The following is a 15,984-nucleotide window of genomic DNA, read 5'->3' as shown; positions in this document are numbered from 1 at the left end:
ATTCTGATTTTGAGGGCCGATTATGAGCACTCTATAGCGCAGGATGCAGCAGTCCACCGTGAACTGACACACTCTGCTGGGACAGCGTCACTTGATCCAGACACCTGAATCATCTCTTTAACATGCCGAGGTTCGCTTGACTGCACAGCACATCTGTACTTCTCCATCATTTGATGAATTATTGCTGATGTGAGCAATAGAAAAGTTGGAACTTTGTGCGACATCGATGGTGTAGGTTCCTAAAAATCAACACAGACTAAAATTATTTTATCTGCAAACAGTGTCATGTAACGATAATCTCTTTTGGTATTAATACAGTCTGTTTTACCATCTCAAAATGAAGCACGCTAAAGAATATGGTAAATGGTCTGCACTTATATAGCGCCTTTTTAACCTTAGTGGTATTCAAAGCACTTTACACTGTGACTCATTCACCCATTCACACACACATTCATACACCAATGGCGGCAGAGCTGCCATGCAAGGTGATAGCCTGCCATTGGGAGCAACTTGGGATTCAGTGTCTTGCCCAAGGACACTTCGGCATGTGGAGTGATGTGGGCTGCGATTTGAACCGCCAACCCTGCAATTAGTGGCCAACCCGCTATACCAACTGAGCCACAGCCACCCATAAATATAATGAAAGCCTAAAGATGATTGTTGTTGCAAGAAGTAGATAGATGATGGATGGATGGACACAATGGCAAAACTGGTTGTCTAATTTGTTGTAAATGATATAGTGATGGATGGGTAGGTTTGATTGATGGATGGATGGATGGATGGATGGATGGATGCAATGGGAAACTGTTGGTCCAATTAGTTAGTAAAGATATAACACATTTAATCAGAACAGGCTGAAGGTCTGTGTCTGATTTGTGGATGTACATTTAAAACTGTAGGAGGAGTTAGATTCATTTAGTTGTTGGGGTAGGGATTTAGAAAAAGAAAACCTAATCCTAAATGTGAGCAACAACAGTTTGTTTGCTTTGTGAAGCCAACATACAGTAACACATTTCTCTCTAATGTTCCAAGATTCATGCTGAAGAGATTTCTGGGAACAATGGCTATGTTGAGCTTTCCTTCCATGCCAAAAAGTTGGATGATAAGGTAAGAGGTGGTGTTTTTCTATCCTCATTGAAATATCAGGTTGTCAAGCATCAGTGTGTTTTAGCATTAATGTATGCATAGTGACAGAAAGTTATTTTTCCATATTTATTTCATTTTCTGTTAATGCATGATTTCTGTAAAGCTGTTTTGAAATGATGCCTGTTGTGAATGGTGCTATACAAATAAAAATTATGACTTGTTTGTGATGCATAAATGTGAAGATTATTTCCACTTTTAAATAAATAATTGCAACTTCCAAGAAACCTTTTAACAGAGCTTCAGAAGGCTTGGGACTTTTTCCTTTAATGTTCTGGATTCTCTATTTCAGCCCTTTTTACGGCTTCATAATATCCCTCTGTCCCTTTTTTTTTTGGCTCCTTCATAATGAAACACTATTTATTCAGCTGAGGATTCCTAGTGAGAATGGGAAGCTCTTTAGATTGCGAGGACTAACAGAGCTAAAGGCAGGGACGAGAGCTGTGGGAATGTAGGGTGGCTGGATCACTTTCTGTGTGCAAACAGCCTCTCCCACATAGCGTGGCCCACGGTGCAGCTCTCTGGGTGCCCTGTTGTTCTGCAGGTGTCTTCACTTCCCCGCTGCGCTGCTGCACAGTACACAAACGCCTCTGCATCCCTCATCCTACTCTCTGCACTCATCTCATCCAGTTCTCCTACTCTTTCCTCTCCCCTGTGTGTGCCTTTCTCCCTCTTCTGCTTTGCCTGGGGCAACGTTTGTGCTAAGCAGTTATCCGCGAAACACAGCTTTTTTTTTAATTCATTCCACATGCCTTTTTATCTGACATTCATGAATGCATACATCTCAAGTAATGAGGGGAAACAGCAAATCAATGTCTGTGACTTGTTCACTCAAGCTTCACAACTCTACAGTAGGTGGCAAAATCAATATATCGTCCATTTCTCTTCATATAGTGAGGCAGGGATGCCATTTGGCAAATGTACTGTGACTGAGAGCACAGGATGTCTCATTGACTTATACAGTAAGCCAAACGCTCCCACGTAAATCATCAAGAGACTGTGAATTTGCCAAGTAGAGCATGTTGCAAGATCAATGTATTTTGTTAGTTCTGGAACAACATTCTTGTCACACAAACTAAGTCAGAAATCTTACCATAAATTAACCCCAAGGTTTGTAAGAACAGTGTTGTGAAGAAGCTTATGTGAAGAAAGTTTGTATTCAGCTGTGTACCAAAGTTCAAGTTTGGTGAACCTGATTTCAGATTCAAATACAGATAGCCAGAGAATATTTGTCCAATAGAGAATATAAATGTCACACACTGACCTCAATTCAAAGAATACATATATCAAATCTTTGCATAGTTGCGGAAAAGTGGAGTAGCTGGTATTTTTTTTAAAAGTGGGGAAGTAGCTGGGGAAGCTAATTTGAAACTGTTTCTTCCCAAGCTACAAGCTAGTATTAACTTAAAGTAGTTAAACTACAGTCAAGCTACTCTTTTAACAAAATGTAGTTAGCTACAACACAGTTACTAACAAAACGTAGCTATAATTACACTGGAGATATTTAAAGAAAATATTTGTATAGATATAATGATCAAACTCTGTCTACACCGGGTGCGTGTCTAGCCTGAAACAGATGCTCTAAACCGTTTAAGCTGGCTGTATACTAGCAGACTCAGAACAACTCGAATTGGGTGGCTGGTGTCACACTTAATGTCTGTTTTTCGCTAGTCTTTCCCTCCTAGTCAGTGAGCCTGTCACATTTACATTTAAAAACGGAGGAGCCACACTTAACGACTGCCTTTGACTTTGTTCTGTGCCTGAGCGGTTGTATAAATATGAATTACAACCTGGCTACTCATAATCGTTATTGTATATTTAAACGGTTCCTTAGCATGCACATTGAGTTCAGCTGCAATCTCCGACCACTTTTTTTCTTTGAATGGTCTGTCATGATATGACATATGAGATATGTCATATTAACAGACGTGCTGACTCCAGAGAGCAGTACACTTTTCCTCCAAATGCACTGTCCACGAGAGTTTTCCAGATGCCATGGTTTTTCTGCAGAAAAAAAATAACTTCCGTCCTCCATCAAAAAAACACTTTATACATGAACTGCACTGGTTGGTCACTGCCTTGTGATAATTTCAAAAAAGCTGGATGTATATTTTCAGTGTTTCAAGGCATTAACTCAGCTGGGACAGTAGACAGTCAAGTGATTAACACCTCCCGCTGTGAGGTGCTAATGGGCGCTCTGTCTCCCTCTGCATGGCCAGTGATTATGTTAATGAAGCTAACACCAGAAAATCATTGGAAAAATCAGCTAGTGTAGAGTCAGCTTTGTTTGTCTTCTTGGCTGGAGCAGCGTGTGCAGAGCAAAATGGAACGGGACATTCGTTTACTGTCTGGATGTCGCGTCACAACAGACGATTCCAGTGTAGACAGCTTCATTGATTATAATGGGATCTATTTGCTTTTGATGTGACGTGACAGAGTGTCAGATGATATCATTTTGAATAAATATTTTCAAAGTGATGAAATAATATCACCTGATTGTTATATATCTAATTAGGGTAACAGTACACAATTAGACTGACAACATACAATTTAACATACATTTATACTAGAACTAATAAAACTAAAAAATATACTATTTGAAAAAATAAACAATAGAAATTAACTAAATATTTCACTTCAAAAAAGAAGACTGACTTCTGGCAAAATCCCTTCAAGGCTGTGCAGGCTAAAGTGAATTATTGGATCAATTACATGAACATGAACCATTTGAACAAACCCAATCTCTCAAACGAACTGGAGATCCCGATGCTAGATGTAAGTGAATATTTTTTTTAACTGGTTCATTTACATCAACTGTCTGAAAGATCCGATTTCTCAATGCTACATATAAGAGAAAGAGACAGGATGGCTTGGGTGAGTGAGTGGGTTTGATAACTCATATTTGCCAAAAAAAATAATGCAAAAACTCAATCCCTAATCCTAACCTTAACCATTTACAAACCCTAAAATCAAAGAGAAAAAATTGGTTGATAAGAATGTCTTTCAAGCCCCAACCCAAACCCTGAAATCTGATAAATTGAAAAGGAATGCTGTTCCAGGACTAACAAGGATTTTGATTCCAGGAACATGTCCTACTTGGCAAAGTCACTGGAATGGTTTAGAGACAGAGTTCTGGTCTCATGAAATCTGTATCTGGTCTCATGTTTATTGTTTTTAGAAAAAAGCCATTCATCAGACTCATGACCGAACACAATCCTCCCCCTCTTAAATTAAAATTTGGGCATGTGCTTTGGTTCTGTATGGTTAAACTAATCCAGAAGGACATCTCATGTTTGTTAAACAGAACTGCTCTTAGGTAAAGACACATGCTGATACACTAACACCCTGTCTACACTGGACACTGGATGCAAATGTAACTTTTGTGAGACACTTTTTGTGTTATAAAGGCCGTATCGGATCATGCTCTTCTTCTGAGGTAAATTCACAGCATGTCTTCTTCCAAAAATGATAATGAGCTCAAACGGGAAAGACTCTCGTTGATTGCATACGTATTACACAATCAGAGAATATTTGTTTTCGATTTAAATTGGTTCATTTAAAACTAGACAATTCAAGCTTTCTATAGACATATTTCTCATGTCTGCGAAGCAAGTATACGCTGAGTTTCGGTTCATTTTCGTGACGCGCTCCAGACGGAGACTAAGACGGTAGAAAGCGCATCCTGTATGATTTCTTTATTTTACAAAACCACAATGTTTTGTTGTTATTGTGAGTGTACACAAATAAAAGTAAACACTTTAGAGTTTCGAATGATGTCTTAATCTTATCTGTATGACCAAAAATGACGGAGTATCTTTCTGCTGTTATCAGGGAAAATGTCAGGTGATCGTGTCGGCGCCTCCGGTGACCACTGAGGATTGACTATGTTATCAATATAAAAAATCAACTCTAACAGGAGCAATTCAAATATTTCCGACCCTGCATGATGCTATTTTGAGCCAATGCCTGATTAGCGTGCTTGTTGTTAAGCTAAATGGAGGGCTATTGCCTAAATTCTGCTGGCTCTATGGAGATTTTTTTTATAGTGGTTTAATTTCACAGCAGTGGCAAACAATGTTGAAGATTAGGGCAAACATTATCCTTACCCTGACAGTCGGAGGCAGCACGAAATTTGATGGAGGCGGCCGCCTCATAATTCTCTATGCAGGAAAAATATACAGTATGCTGAAAATATGACTATACAATAAAAATACACTGTACAGATAAGAATAGATAAGAAACAATGCACTGTGTATCCTTCAGGTTCACATAAAACAATGTGTTGATGACTCAATTAACATTTTGTCATGAGGTGATTAGAGTTTCTTGTTCACCCAAAATGGGCTCAGATAATATAGCAAGAGGATGGAAGGAGTTTGCTAAATGGCTGGGCAGAATAATGACAGTGCTGCTAACTTTGCACAGGATATGTCTGTTCAAATAACTTTGGCTTGCTGCAAATACATGCTGTTTTGTCTTGTGTCTAATTGATTCATTAGCAAATCAAACTTTATTGGAATTTATGACAGCTTTCGTCATGTAACCAATAATGGAGAAGCCCCATTTCTCTTTACTAAGCAAAAGCTAATGCGGTTTGAATTGAAGTTTGTTCCAGGTGATATGACGTTTATCAATGATTTTTCCCTTGACAATTGCTCTGAGAATTTTGATGCCTAATTTGGCACTGTTCCTTCCATTTTTGTGGACACTTATAGTTTTATCTTTCACCAGATCTTAAAAGACAAGCACTGATTCATCTTTAAATTGAGATTTAAGCGTCGCAATTTTACTAACTACAAATTGCATAAATAAAATTGTAATTAGTAACAATCTTTTGGATTACTGTCTTTTTGGTTATCTAATCTGATTCATTTTGGATTACTTTTGGATTACTTCTGACCTAAACTTTGTTAATTTGATGTAGCATGCATTTGAGAAGAATAAACTTGTCCCATTTCCCCAAAATGTTGCTTAAACGCATTTAAGAAAACTTAAGTAATTAATCAAAATATGAGAATTTACTCAAGTTTCACTCAATATTTGTCTGTTAAATATGCACTCAGTAATTTTTTGAAGTATGTCGAAGAATGGGTAATTAGCAGAGACGGGCCACTTCTATTAAAATGAATGGGACAAATTGGCCCAACCAAGGAGCTCTAAGCACCCAACAGTCAATGGATGTTATAAAGGAAGTCCCACCTTACAGGTAAAAGAGCCTGTTTAGATACAGACAAAGCCTGTCAATGAACTCGAGAACGTGCATGCGCATTAGCTATACAAGCTGGGAAATTGGGATGGATAGGAGAAAGTATTGCCAGTATAAGGTCTGTGTGTGCAATTCCACGACCCTCCCTCCTCTTCCGAAAATACTCAAAGACTTACCTAACATATATCAGTATTCAGCTGAGTAAGAATTTCAAAATTAAATTATTAGATCTATTTACTACAATTTTCTTATTAACATGTGATCATGTAATCCATACAAAGAAAGGAAGTCATACAATTTGAAACAACATGAGTAAATGATGACAGAATTTGACATTTTTGGGCAAAATGTGCCTTTAATAATCTAGTCTCTTTGAAGTCCGACAGCCTTAAATGTCTTCTGGGAATAGCAAACAGTCAGTAATCATTAGGCCATTCCGATCTCTGCATATACAATGACATGAATGTTTTCAGTGGTGTGATGCATCTGATGCACGCAGACAACAGAAAAATCACTTGTCTAAATCAGTCTTCACTCCAACCACTGGCAAGATGTTACCTTGACAACTAGATAGTGGGGGCACCTCTTTCAGCATCCCTGTGGAGATGTCGCACACTAATGTAGTGAGAAATGGGGATATTAAATGGCTCATTCTTTGCACTACCCATTTCTCTCTCTCTCTTTCTCTCTTTATCTCTCTTTGCCTTCTCTGTCTCACATCTGCACACACTTACGTGCATAGTCCTCAGTGGCTTCTCTTGAGAGTTTAAATTCAGAAGCCTTATGTTTTGTGTTTGTTTCTGACAATATTCCTGATTTGATTTGCCACAGCTATAAGCACAATCAGCAGCAACACACATGGGCTTGCAGTTTGTTTTTTTGCTCATTTTCTGAAAAGAGATCTGTATTTTTCCTTAACAATATTTGATGGTAAAATACTTTCTTCTATCCAGGCTTAATATGCAAAGATAAATACAAGTAATTCATAGGATCATTATTTTTTTAAACGGTAAACACTGTGTCTCTGTGGCACTACAAAATTCCTCTGTTTATCTGAATGGCCTGACCGACCAGCCCGACACAACAACATTGACTCAACCAATTACGTGAGTTGTGGGGTGGGATTATCTGTTTGCTCGATCAAGAGTATATGGGAAGCTGTCTGAAAACCCAACATGTTCACAAGGGAAGTCTGCATGCCCAATCTCCCATCGGACATATTTGGAAGGGCTCAACAACAGTTAGTTTCCCTCGTGGCATGACTGGCAGCACATTGTGTCATTTACATGGGAGACCACAGTGTAATCCCCATTCAAACGAGGAAGTAATCACATTTGTGTAAACAATCACAAGCATTATAAGAAGCTTGCATTCTTATCTCTAACATTGCATTTTGTTTCTACTAATGGTTAGGGTTAGATTTGGGTTTTGGTTGGGGGTAGATTAAATAAAATAAGCATTTCTCTTCGCTGTTTTACACCCTGTTCAGCTGAAAACAATTCTTTTTACAACTGGCATCTGGTGACCGCTCCTGTATATAAATGGATGTCACACTTGTTTATATGCTCTAAAACACTTACCGCTTTAGCCACTGGGGGCAGTGTTTTCAAATTCAGTCAACATATACCGATTTCATCTAAAGAAAAATTGGCACACACACTTGTGACCAGGTGCTCTGTCTTACCATGGCTGATTTGAGGAAAACTCTATGTAGAGTCAACCCAGATATCTCCTAGATATCTCCCTCTGAAACTGGATCCTGGAATTCCTGACTGGGAGACCTCAGTCAGTCCGGATGGGGAACAGCATCTCCACCACCACCACACTGAGCACTGGGGCCCCCCAGGGCTGTGTGCACAGTCCACTGATGTTCACTCTGCTGACTCATCCGCCTGGCAGGAGGTACCGAAGCATTCGAACCCTCACGGTCAGACTGTGTAACAGCTTCTTCCCCCAAGCCATCAGACTCCTCAGTACTCAGAGACTGGACTGACACATGCACACACACACACCTGTACATCATCCAACTTTTGCACATGTCCAGAGTTGCTCTTAATTCATTTTCACTTTATACCTGGCTGCTACCTCAATAACGGCTATGTCCATAGAACACTATTACATTTGGCATTTTTAGAAAGCGTCATCTTTTTGCACTACTCGATTACAAATGTGTACTGGTCGGCGGTGCACTGTCTCTCACTATACAAATTGTCCTGTTCCTTTTAGTAATTATTGTTCTTCTGTCCCGTACTTTTTGCACACGTTGCACATGCACGTTATGTAGAAATGTTATTTAGTCTGTGTAGAGTGGTTCTCATGTGGTTCTGTGTTTGTCCTGTGTTGTTTTATGTAGCACCATGGTTCTAGAGGAACGTTGTCTCATTTTGCTATGTACTGTACTAACTGTATATGGTTGAACGACAATAAAAACCACTTGACTTGACCTGGTCTGGAAAACCTAGCCCAAAATAAGCCACTTGCCTCACCAAAATAAGCAAAAATATGCTATACATTTTTTGCTATATTAATCATAACAAGCATTTAATTAACAGTTAAATATCAATTTATTTACAGATCTGCTTCTAAGTCAAAACCTGTAAAATCTGTATTAATGCATAATAGCAAACAATAATTCAGTGAAGACTTGGAAACAACTGAGAAATTTACTTTTTTCCTCTAATAATGTTTTCCTTGTATCTTGATTAACCATGCATGTATATGTAGTTTTTATACATAGTCGTTAAAAAGGTCTTCATTCACAGAATGCCACATCCATAATGGGCAATTAGGAAAGAAATGTGCGATGCAGCACTTTCCTTCAGGATCAAAGCACATGTAAAAAAGTTTTTGCAAAAATAAGTGGTTTAGTTCAAAAATTTAATGTGATTAAACCCTTAGGCCTTTAATGTCATGAAAAAATTATTGGATTTTTTTTTTTACTGTTATAACCAGCATTTAAAAACAAAGTTTTGACTTTGTTCTAGTTTTCGGTTACGTTCTGCAAAAAAATGTGTTTTTCGGTTTTCTTTTTCGTTGCTTGAACCGTTTTTAGTCCCTGCTGAAAACAATGTTTATCTGCAAATCACACGCTTACAGCATTAACGGCTTCATTGATTTTAGCGATCCAATATTCCCGACCTGTCCACTGAAGAAACAATTGTGAGCATCCAAAATACAATACACGCCTCTCTTGCATAGATACGCTCAGTATCAACAGCATGTCTGGATAAGCCACTTTAGGTAAATGTTTGATGTTCTTTGAGAAATGTTCTCAAAACATTTCATTGAGGATCCGGTAATGATACCTCATTGTTTATTTTCAGTTACTGCATATATCTTATTAGTTCTGTTTCAGCTAGACTCTAAAGATATGTGCTAGTTATTCTATTTGGACAGTTCTAGGTTATAAAAATGCAGCTACTGGAAATGCTTCAGGACAAGAGATGCACAATAGCGTTCTAATTCCTTTGTTATTGTTTACGTCCCTGAAATGGTCTATATGCTAGTTTAGGCTACCGACAAAATTTATAGGCTACTGTCAATTATAAATGTTTAGTCTTTTCATGCATCAAGCTTTTCAGTGGACCATAAAATGTATGCATCCTCTTGTTTGCAAGGGAGTGAGTGTATTTTTTAGATACAGTGGGTACGGAAATTATTCAGACCCCCTTAAATTTTTCACTCTTTGTTATATTGCAGCCATTTGCTAAAATCATTTAAGTTCATTTTTTTTCCTCATTATTGTACACACAGCACCCCATATTGACAGAAAAACACAGAATTGTTGACATTTTTGCACATTTATTAAAAAAGAAAAACTGAAATATCACATGGGCCTAAGTATTCAGACCCTTTGTTCAGTATTTAGTAGAAGCACCCTTTTGATCTAATACAGCCATGAGTCTTTTTGGGAAAGATGCAACAAGTTTTTCACATCTGGATTTGGGTATCCTCTGACATTCCTCCTTGCAGATCCTCTCCAGTTCTGTCAGGTTGGATGGTAAACGTTGGTAGACAGCCATTTTCAGGTCTCTCCAGAGATGCTCAATTGGGTTTAAGTCAGGGCTCTGGCTGGGCCATTCAAGAACAGTCACGGAGTTGTTGTGAAGCCACTCCTTCGCTATTTTAGCGGTGTGCTTAGGGTCATTGTCTTGTTGGAAGGTGAACCTTCGGCCCAGTCTGAGGTCCGGAGCACTCTGGAGAAGGTTTTCGTCCAGGATATCCCTGTACTTGGCCGCATTCATCTTTCCCTCGATTGCAACCAGTCGTCCTGTCCCTGCAGCTGAAAAACACCCCCACAGCATGATGCTGCCACCACCATGCTTCACTGTTGAGACTGTATTGTACAGGTGATGAGCAGTGCCTGGTTTTCTCCACACATACCGCTTAGAATTAAGGCCAAAAAGTTCTATCTTGGTCTCATCAGACCAGAGAATCTTATTTATCACCATCTTGGAGTCCTTCAGGTGTTTTTTAGCAAACTCCACGCGGGCTTTCATGTGTCTTGCACTGAGGAGAGGCTTCCGTCAGGCCACTCTGCCATAAAGCCACGACTGGTGGATGGCTGCAGTGATGGTTGACTTACTACAACTTTCTCCCATCTCCCGACTGCATCTCTGGAGCTCAGCCACAGTGATCTTTGGGTTCTTCTTTACCTCTCTCACCAAGGCTCTTCTCCCCCGATAGCTCAGTTTGGCCGGACGGCCAGCCCTAGGAAGGGTTCTGGTCATCCCAAACGTCTTCCATTTAAGGATTATGGAGGACACTGTGCTCTTATGAACCTTAAGGGCAGCAGAAATTTTTTTGTAACCTTGGCCAGATCTGTGCCTTGCCACAATTCTGTCTCTGAGCTCTTCAGGCAGTTCCTTTGACCTCATGATTCTCATTTGCTCTGACATGCACTGTGAGCTGTAAGGTCTTATATAGACAGGTGTGTGGCTTTCCTAATCAAGTCCAATCAGTATAATCAAACACAGCTGGACTCAATTGAAGGTGTAGAACCATCTCAAGGATGATCAGAAGAAATGGACAGCACCTGAGTTAAATATATGAGTGTCACAGCAAAGGGTCTGAATACTTCGGACCATGTGATATTTCAGTTTTTCTTTTTTAATAAATGTGCAAAAATGTCAACAATTCTGTGTTTTTCTGTCAATATGGGGTGCTGTGTGTACAATAATGAGGAAAAAAAATGAACTTAAATGATTTTAGCAAATGGCAGCAATATAACAAAGAGTGAAAAATGAATACTTTCCGTACCCACTGTAAATTGTCTTATTGATGATTTGTATGTTAAAATGTGTGTATATGTATAATTGTGATATTTTATTGTATTTAAATGTAACGGTTAATCTTTTAACACGTGTGGATGTATGTAGTATGTAAAGGTTAGTACTATCAGTGCCAGTGAACCTATCACCAGGAATGTAATCCATGTTTTGTTATATCAAGGACCACAATGAAGTTCTTCACTTTATTGTGTTATCCTTGACAAATGAGTTGTGATTCACAACTTGTGATTCTTTTTATTGTTAAATAAAACCAAACACAATTTTTTGTCCAATAAAATGCTCTCTAGAATGACAATGGCTGTTTGGAATTGAATACTATATATATACACACACAGTATACACACACACACACACACACACACACACACGTGCATGCACGCACACACAGAAAGTAAATGTTAAAAATGGCTTCTGGTTTTACTTTCAGATCAGTCATCAAACTGAAAATGCAAGATCAAGTAGGGCGCATTGCATTGCTGGGTACAGTATTACATGCAGTGTGCTCTGTTATAATGCACATTTTGGAAACGGTAGATCATCTGGATGTTCTATGCAATTTTCAAACAGAGCACAGTAAACATACTATACTATACTGCAGCAATAACAAAAGTAGTATGTTAGTATGCTATTCTCCGAACATAGCCAATGTCCCATCTCCCTAATTGTACCTTCTGTTGACTAGCAATAGCCAGTAATCAAGTCTATTGGCTGTTTCCAGCATGTCCTTGTCCAACTTCTTTTTTCAATAGAAGATACAGAGGAAAGAAAACCGTGTTCATCAAACCATTTAATGGGGTCATTTCACAAATTGTCCATTGCATGCTGTTCTCTTTGAATGCACTTGACATTTTCTTATGACTGAATAGGATCTCTTCAGCAAGTCAGATCCATTCTTGGAGATTTACCGGATCAATGATGATGGAACAGAACAGCTTGTACACAGAACTGAAGTAAGTTGTTCTGCTTAATGGAGTTAAAAAAAACAAATCTTTACTGAATTTCTCTTTGGTTTATACAGAGAATGTTTGTTGTTCTGCAGGTAATCAAAAACAACCTGAACCCTGTGTGGGAGCCATTTAAAGTGTCTCTCATTTCTTTGTGCAGTTGTGACGATGAAAGAAAGTTAAAGGTAATTATTAAAAGAATATTTATTGCCCAAAATGGAAAATCATTTACTTATCCTCATGTCGCTCCTAACCCAAATGGCATTCTTTCTTCTGTAGACATTCTCTTTTCCATACAATGAAAGCATATATTTTGTATATGTTTATATGACTTGTGCTGTGTATTCCAAGTCTATTGAAGCTGTACGATAGCTTTGTGTGAGAAACAGACTAAAATTTAAGCCATTATTCACTGAAAATCTTCTCCTCTGCGGAAGCTCTCAAATCTCATTGTGCATCACAATCAGCCACGAGACTTGCAATTATCAATGGCATTTGGTGTCAATGATTTCAAACCTGACATGACACGTCTTAAGGTGCGAAGTTTGAATATGCACAAGAACAAATGAGATTTGAGAGCTAGATTTCCATCAAGTAATGATTGAAATTTCCGTACGCAATCGTAATGTTTCAAAAGACTTTGATTGTAGTGTGCAAGTGGTAGGCTATAGACTACATTAATTGTGATTTTTATAGTGTTTTTTTTGTGGTTTGTGGAGCTTGACAGTTCCTGGTCACTGCCTACTTCCATCGCATGTAAAGGAGCATAGAACATTCAGCTAAATGCAATATCTCCTTTTGTGTTCCACTTATGATTTAAAGTCATACGTGTTTGGAATGACACGGCAAGTAAATGATTTGTCAGTTTTGCACCCAAACACACGTTTTGGGTCAAATTATTCCTTTAAGCGAAATAACACTAAAGCATGAAAACAAATTTAATGTAAAAATATGAAGGACAATTGAGTTAATGAGATGTTGTAAGTTTATTGTCTTTTGATTGCAGTGCTTAGTCTGGGATTATGACTCCAGGGGAAAGCATGATTTCATTGGCGAATTCTACACCAATTTCAAAGAAATGCAGAAGATTTCCTTGGAAAACAAGGTCAGTGTGAGAGACCTTTAGCCATGCGTTGGTGTTTGATATTGGTCATGGCTCTTTCCTATTGAAAGCCTGCAATGGATTTAAGAAATGTCACTACCCTTTTCCATGTGTGATAAAAGAGACACAGTGCCACCTCCAATTTTCTGCTCATCTCTTTGATCTCTTCCTGTTCTTCTACAGGTCACTTGGGAATGCATCAATCCAAAATACAAACTGAAGAAGAAGAAGAACTACAAGAACTCTGGGCTGGTTATTCTCAGCGTTCTCAAGGTAGGAAGAGTCGGACTGTTTGTGTGCATGCAGAGAGAGCTTTACATACAGTATATGCCATTCTTGTTTTAGGGATGTTAGCACATGCCAACAGGCTGCGAAGGAAAAGATGGTGGAGTCATTATAGTTGTGGGTGGGTGTGACAATCAAGGTTAGCCCACAGACAGCAGTGGGTAGATACTGTTGTGCTTGTATTGTTAGTGTGCATTCACACAAGGAAAATGTTCATTGACGGAGATGTTTTGAATGCATATGTTGTGTTTTGAATGTTGCTCTCCAGAATGGGATTCTGATGTGCCAATACAAGTTAAGCTCTATGGACAGCATCTGTGGTGTAGAAAATGGATCTGTTCCAAAACCTAGCTATCTTAGGCGCATTCTCAACAAAAGGCTGTTCCAAAATATAAGCAAATCAATTATGCGGCCTCATAGGATAACCAAAGTCTAATTAGAAAGCATTTCATTTGCATGTACAATTACAAAAGAAAATCAGATTTTTATTGTTTCCCATTCATTTCCTATGGCGGTCACTTTTGACCGGGAACAGTACAAATATGACTTTTTTTCCTATCACTTAGAATGAACAAATGAACTATGAAATGGACGAAATGTCACAAAGTCTCGTATCTCGTCAGTTAAAGGAAACCAGTTTAATTGAAGAAACAAAATCAATTTCAGTCAAGAGGACCGAACAGTGCATAAGGGTTAATGAAGTGTAAAGAACATGCAGAGGAAGGTCAGCCGGTGGACTTTTTGGTGCCCCACAGTAAGATGTAAGATGGTCCCCTAGGGGGTTTGTGCCCTATGCAGACAGTCAAGGTCCTGTCATTTTGTCAGTCTGGGTTTTGGTGTGACAGGACCGTGGCATTATCGTCCCATGTCTGTCTTGTGTTTTGTTGTCTGTCTTTGTGTGAGCACACGGTTTTGGTTGTATTCCTTGCCTTACACTCTTCGGGCTGTCTTGTTTCATTTCGGGAGTACGGTGTCTGGATCCTGACTTCCTGTCTGGTTTGTTTTGGTCTGTGTTGGGATCCAGACACTCGTGCTCCATGTCTGTCTGATATTGATGTGGGTGCATTGCACTTTTGTCATCTTGGCAGCATGCACTCACGTCAATAAGACGGGTGCACCTCTGCATTCCATGACAGCAGACTGTGTAATCTGATTATAGGGAGTGGTGGCCCTGGTTTATATGACACAAACTTGACCCACCGGAATGAAATTATTAAAGCATAACCAGAAGCTCACTCACATAAAAAAGTAGTTCCACCTCTAAAAGGACGCTTTAGTGTTTTATACATCCATTTAAAGTTTTGTTTGCTTAGTAACACTTTACAATAAGGTTCTAATGTATGTGTTAACATTAGTTAACTACATTAGTTAACATGAACTAACAATGAACAATACTTTTACAGCACTTAGTAATCTTAATTTAAATTTCAACATACTGTATACTAATACATTTTTAAATTAAGTTTTAAATATTAACATTAAACTAAAATGAACACACACATACATATATATAAATATTAATGTATAATAAATGAACATTAACTAAGATTAATAGATGCTCTAAAAATGTTGTTCATTGTTAATTCATGATTCCTAATTTTAACAAATAGAACATTATTGTAAATAGTTTTTTTTACAGTGAGGAATAAGTAAAATTTTTTGTATGTGGTAATCGATCAATTCTGAGGCATAGAGCTTAACTTGTATTAAACCCTGGACAGTGCTAGCATGTAGTTCTTGCAGCTCAACTGATATGACAAGTTTGTGGGTTCATTTCCCAGTGAACACATGCCTGGGCTACCTTGAATGCACTGAGGCCCTGATTTACTAAGATCCCAAATAATGGTTACTAATTTGCTTGTGCAGTCTATCAATTGCGTGTGTGCATCGTGGGACAAATATTTTGGACACACCCTCAAAAGGAGTCTTTTGTGTGTTCTAATTGCATCAAATGCATACTAAAATACAGTTCTCTCACTTTTAATTTGATTCAATAAAATATGACAGTTATTA

At 38.4% G+C, this 15,984-nt stretch overlaps 1 protein-coding gene across 1 annotated transcript in view; it reads left to right on the top strand.

Moving 5' to 3' along the window:
* Window positions 1-15,984, top strand: part of LOC127647143 (copine-7-like) — a 71,865-nt gene that overhangs the window by 18,119 nt on the left and 37,762 nt on the right. The window contains exons 4-8 of the mRNA XM_052131225.1: window positions 1,033-1,107; window positions 12,507-12,590; window positions 12,680-12,769; window positions 13,591-13,689; window positions 13,870-13,959. Of these exons, the coding sequence (XP_051987185.1) occupies window positions 1,033-1,107; window positions 12,507-12,590; window positions 12,680-12,769; window positions 13,591-13,689; window positions 13,870-13,959 (438 nt within the window). The remainder of the gene's footprint in view (window positions 1-1,032; window positions 1,108-12,506; window positions 12,591-12,679; window positions 12,770-13,590; window positions 13,690-13,869; window positions 13,960-15,984) is intronic.

Source organism: Xyrauchen texanus, chromosome 1 (genome assembly GCF_025860055.1).
Source record: "Xyrauchen texanus isolate HMW12.3.18 chromosome 1, RBS_HiC_50CHRs, whole genome shotgun sequence".
NCBI lineage: Eukaryota > Metazoa > Chordata > Actinopteri > Cypriniformes > Catostomidae > Xyrauchen > Xyrauchen texanus.
The sequence above is the reverse complement of the archived record's forward strand: the minus strand, read 5'-3'. Positions and strand labels throughout refer to the sequence as shown.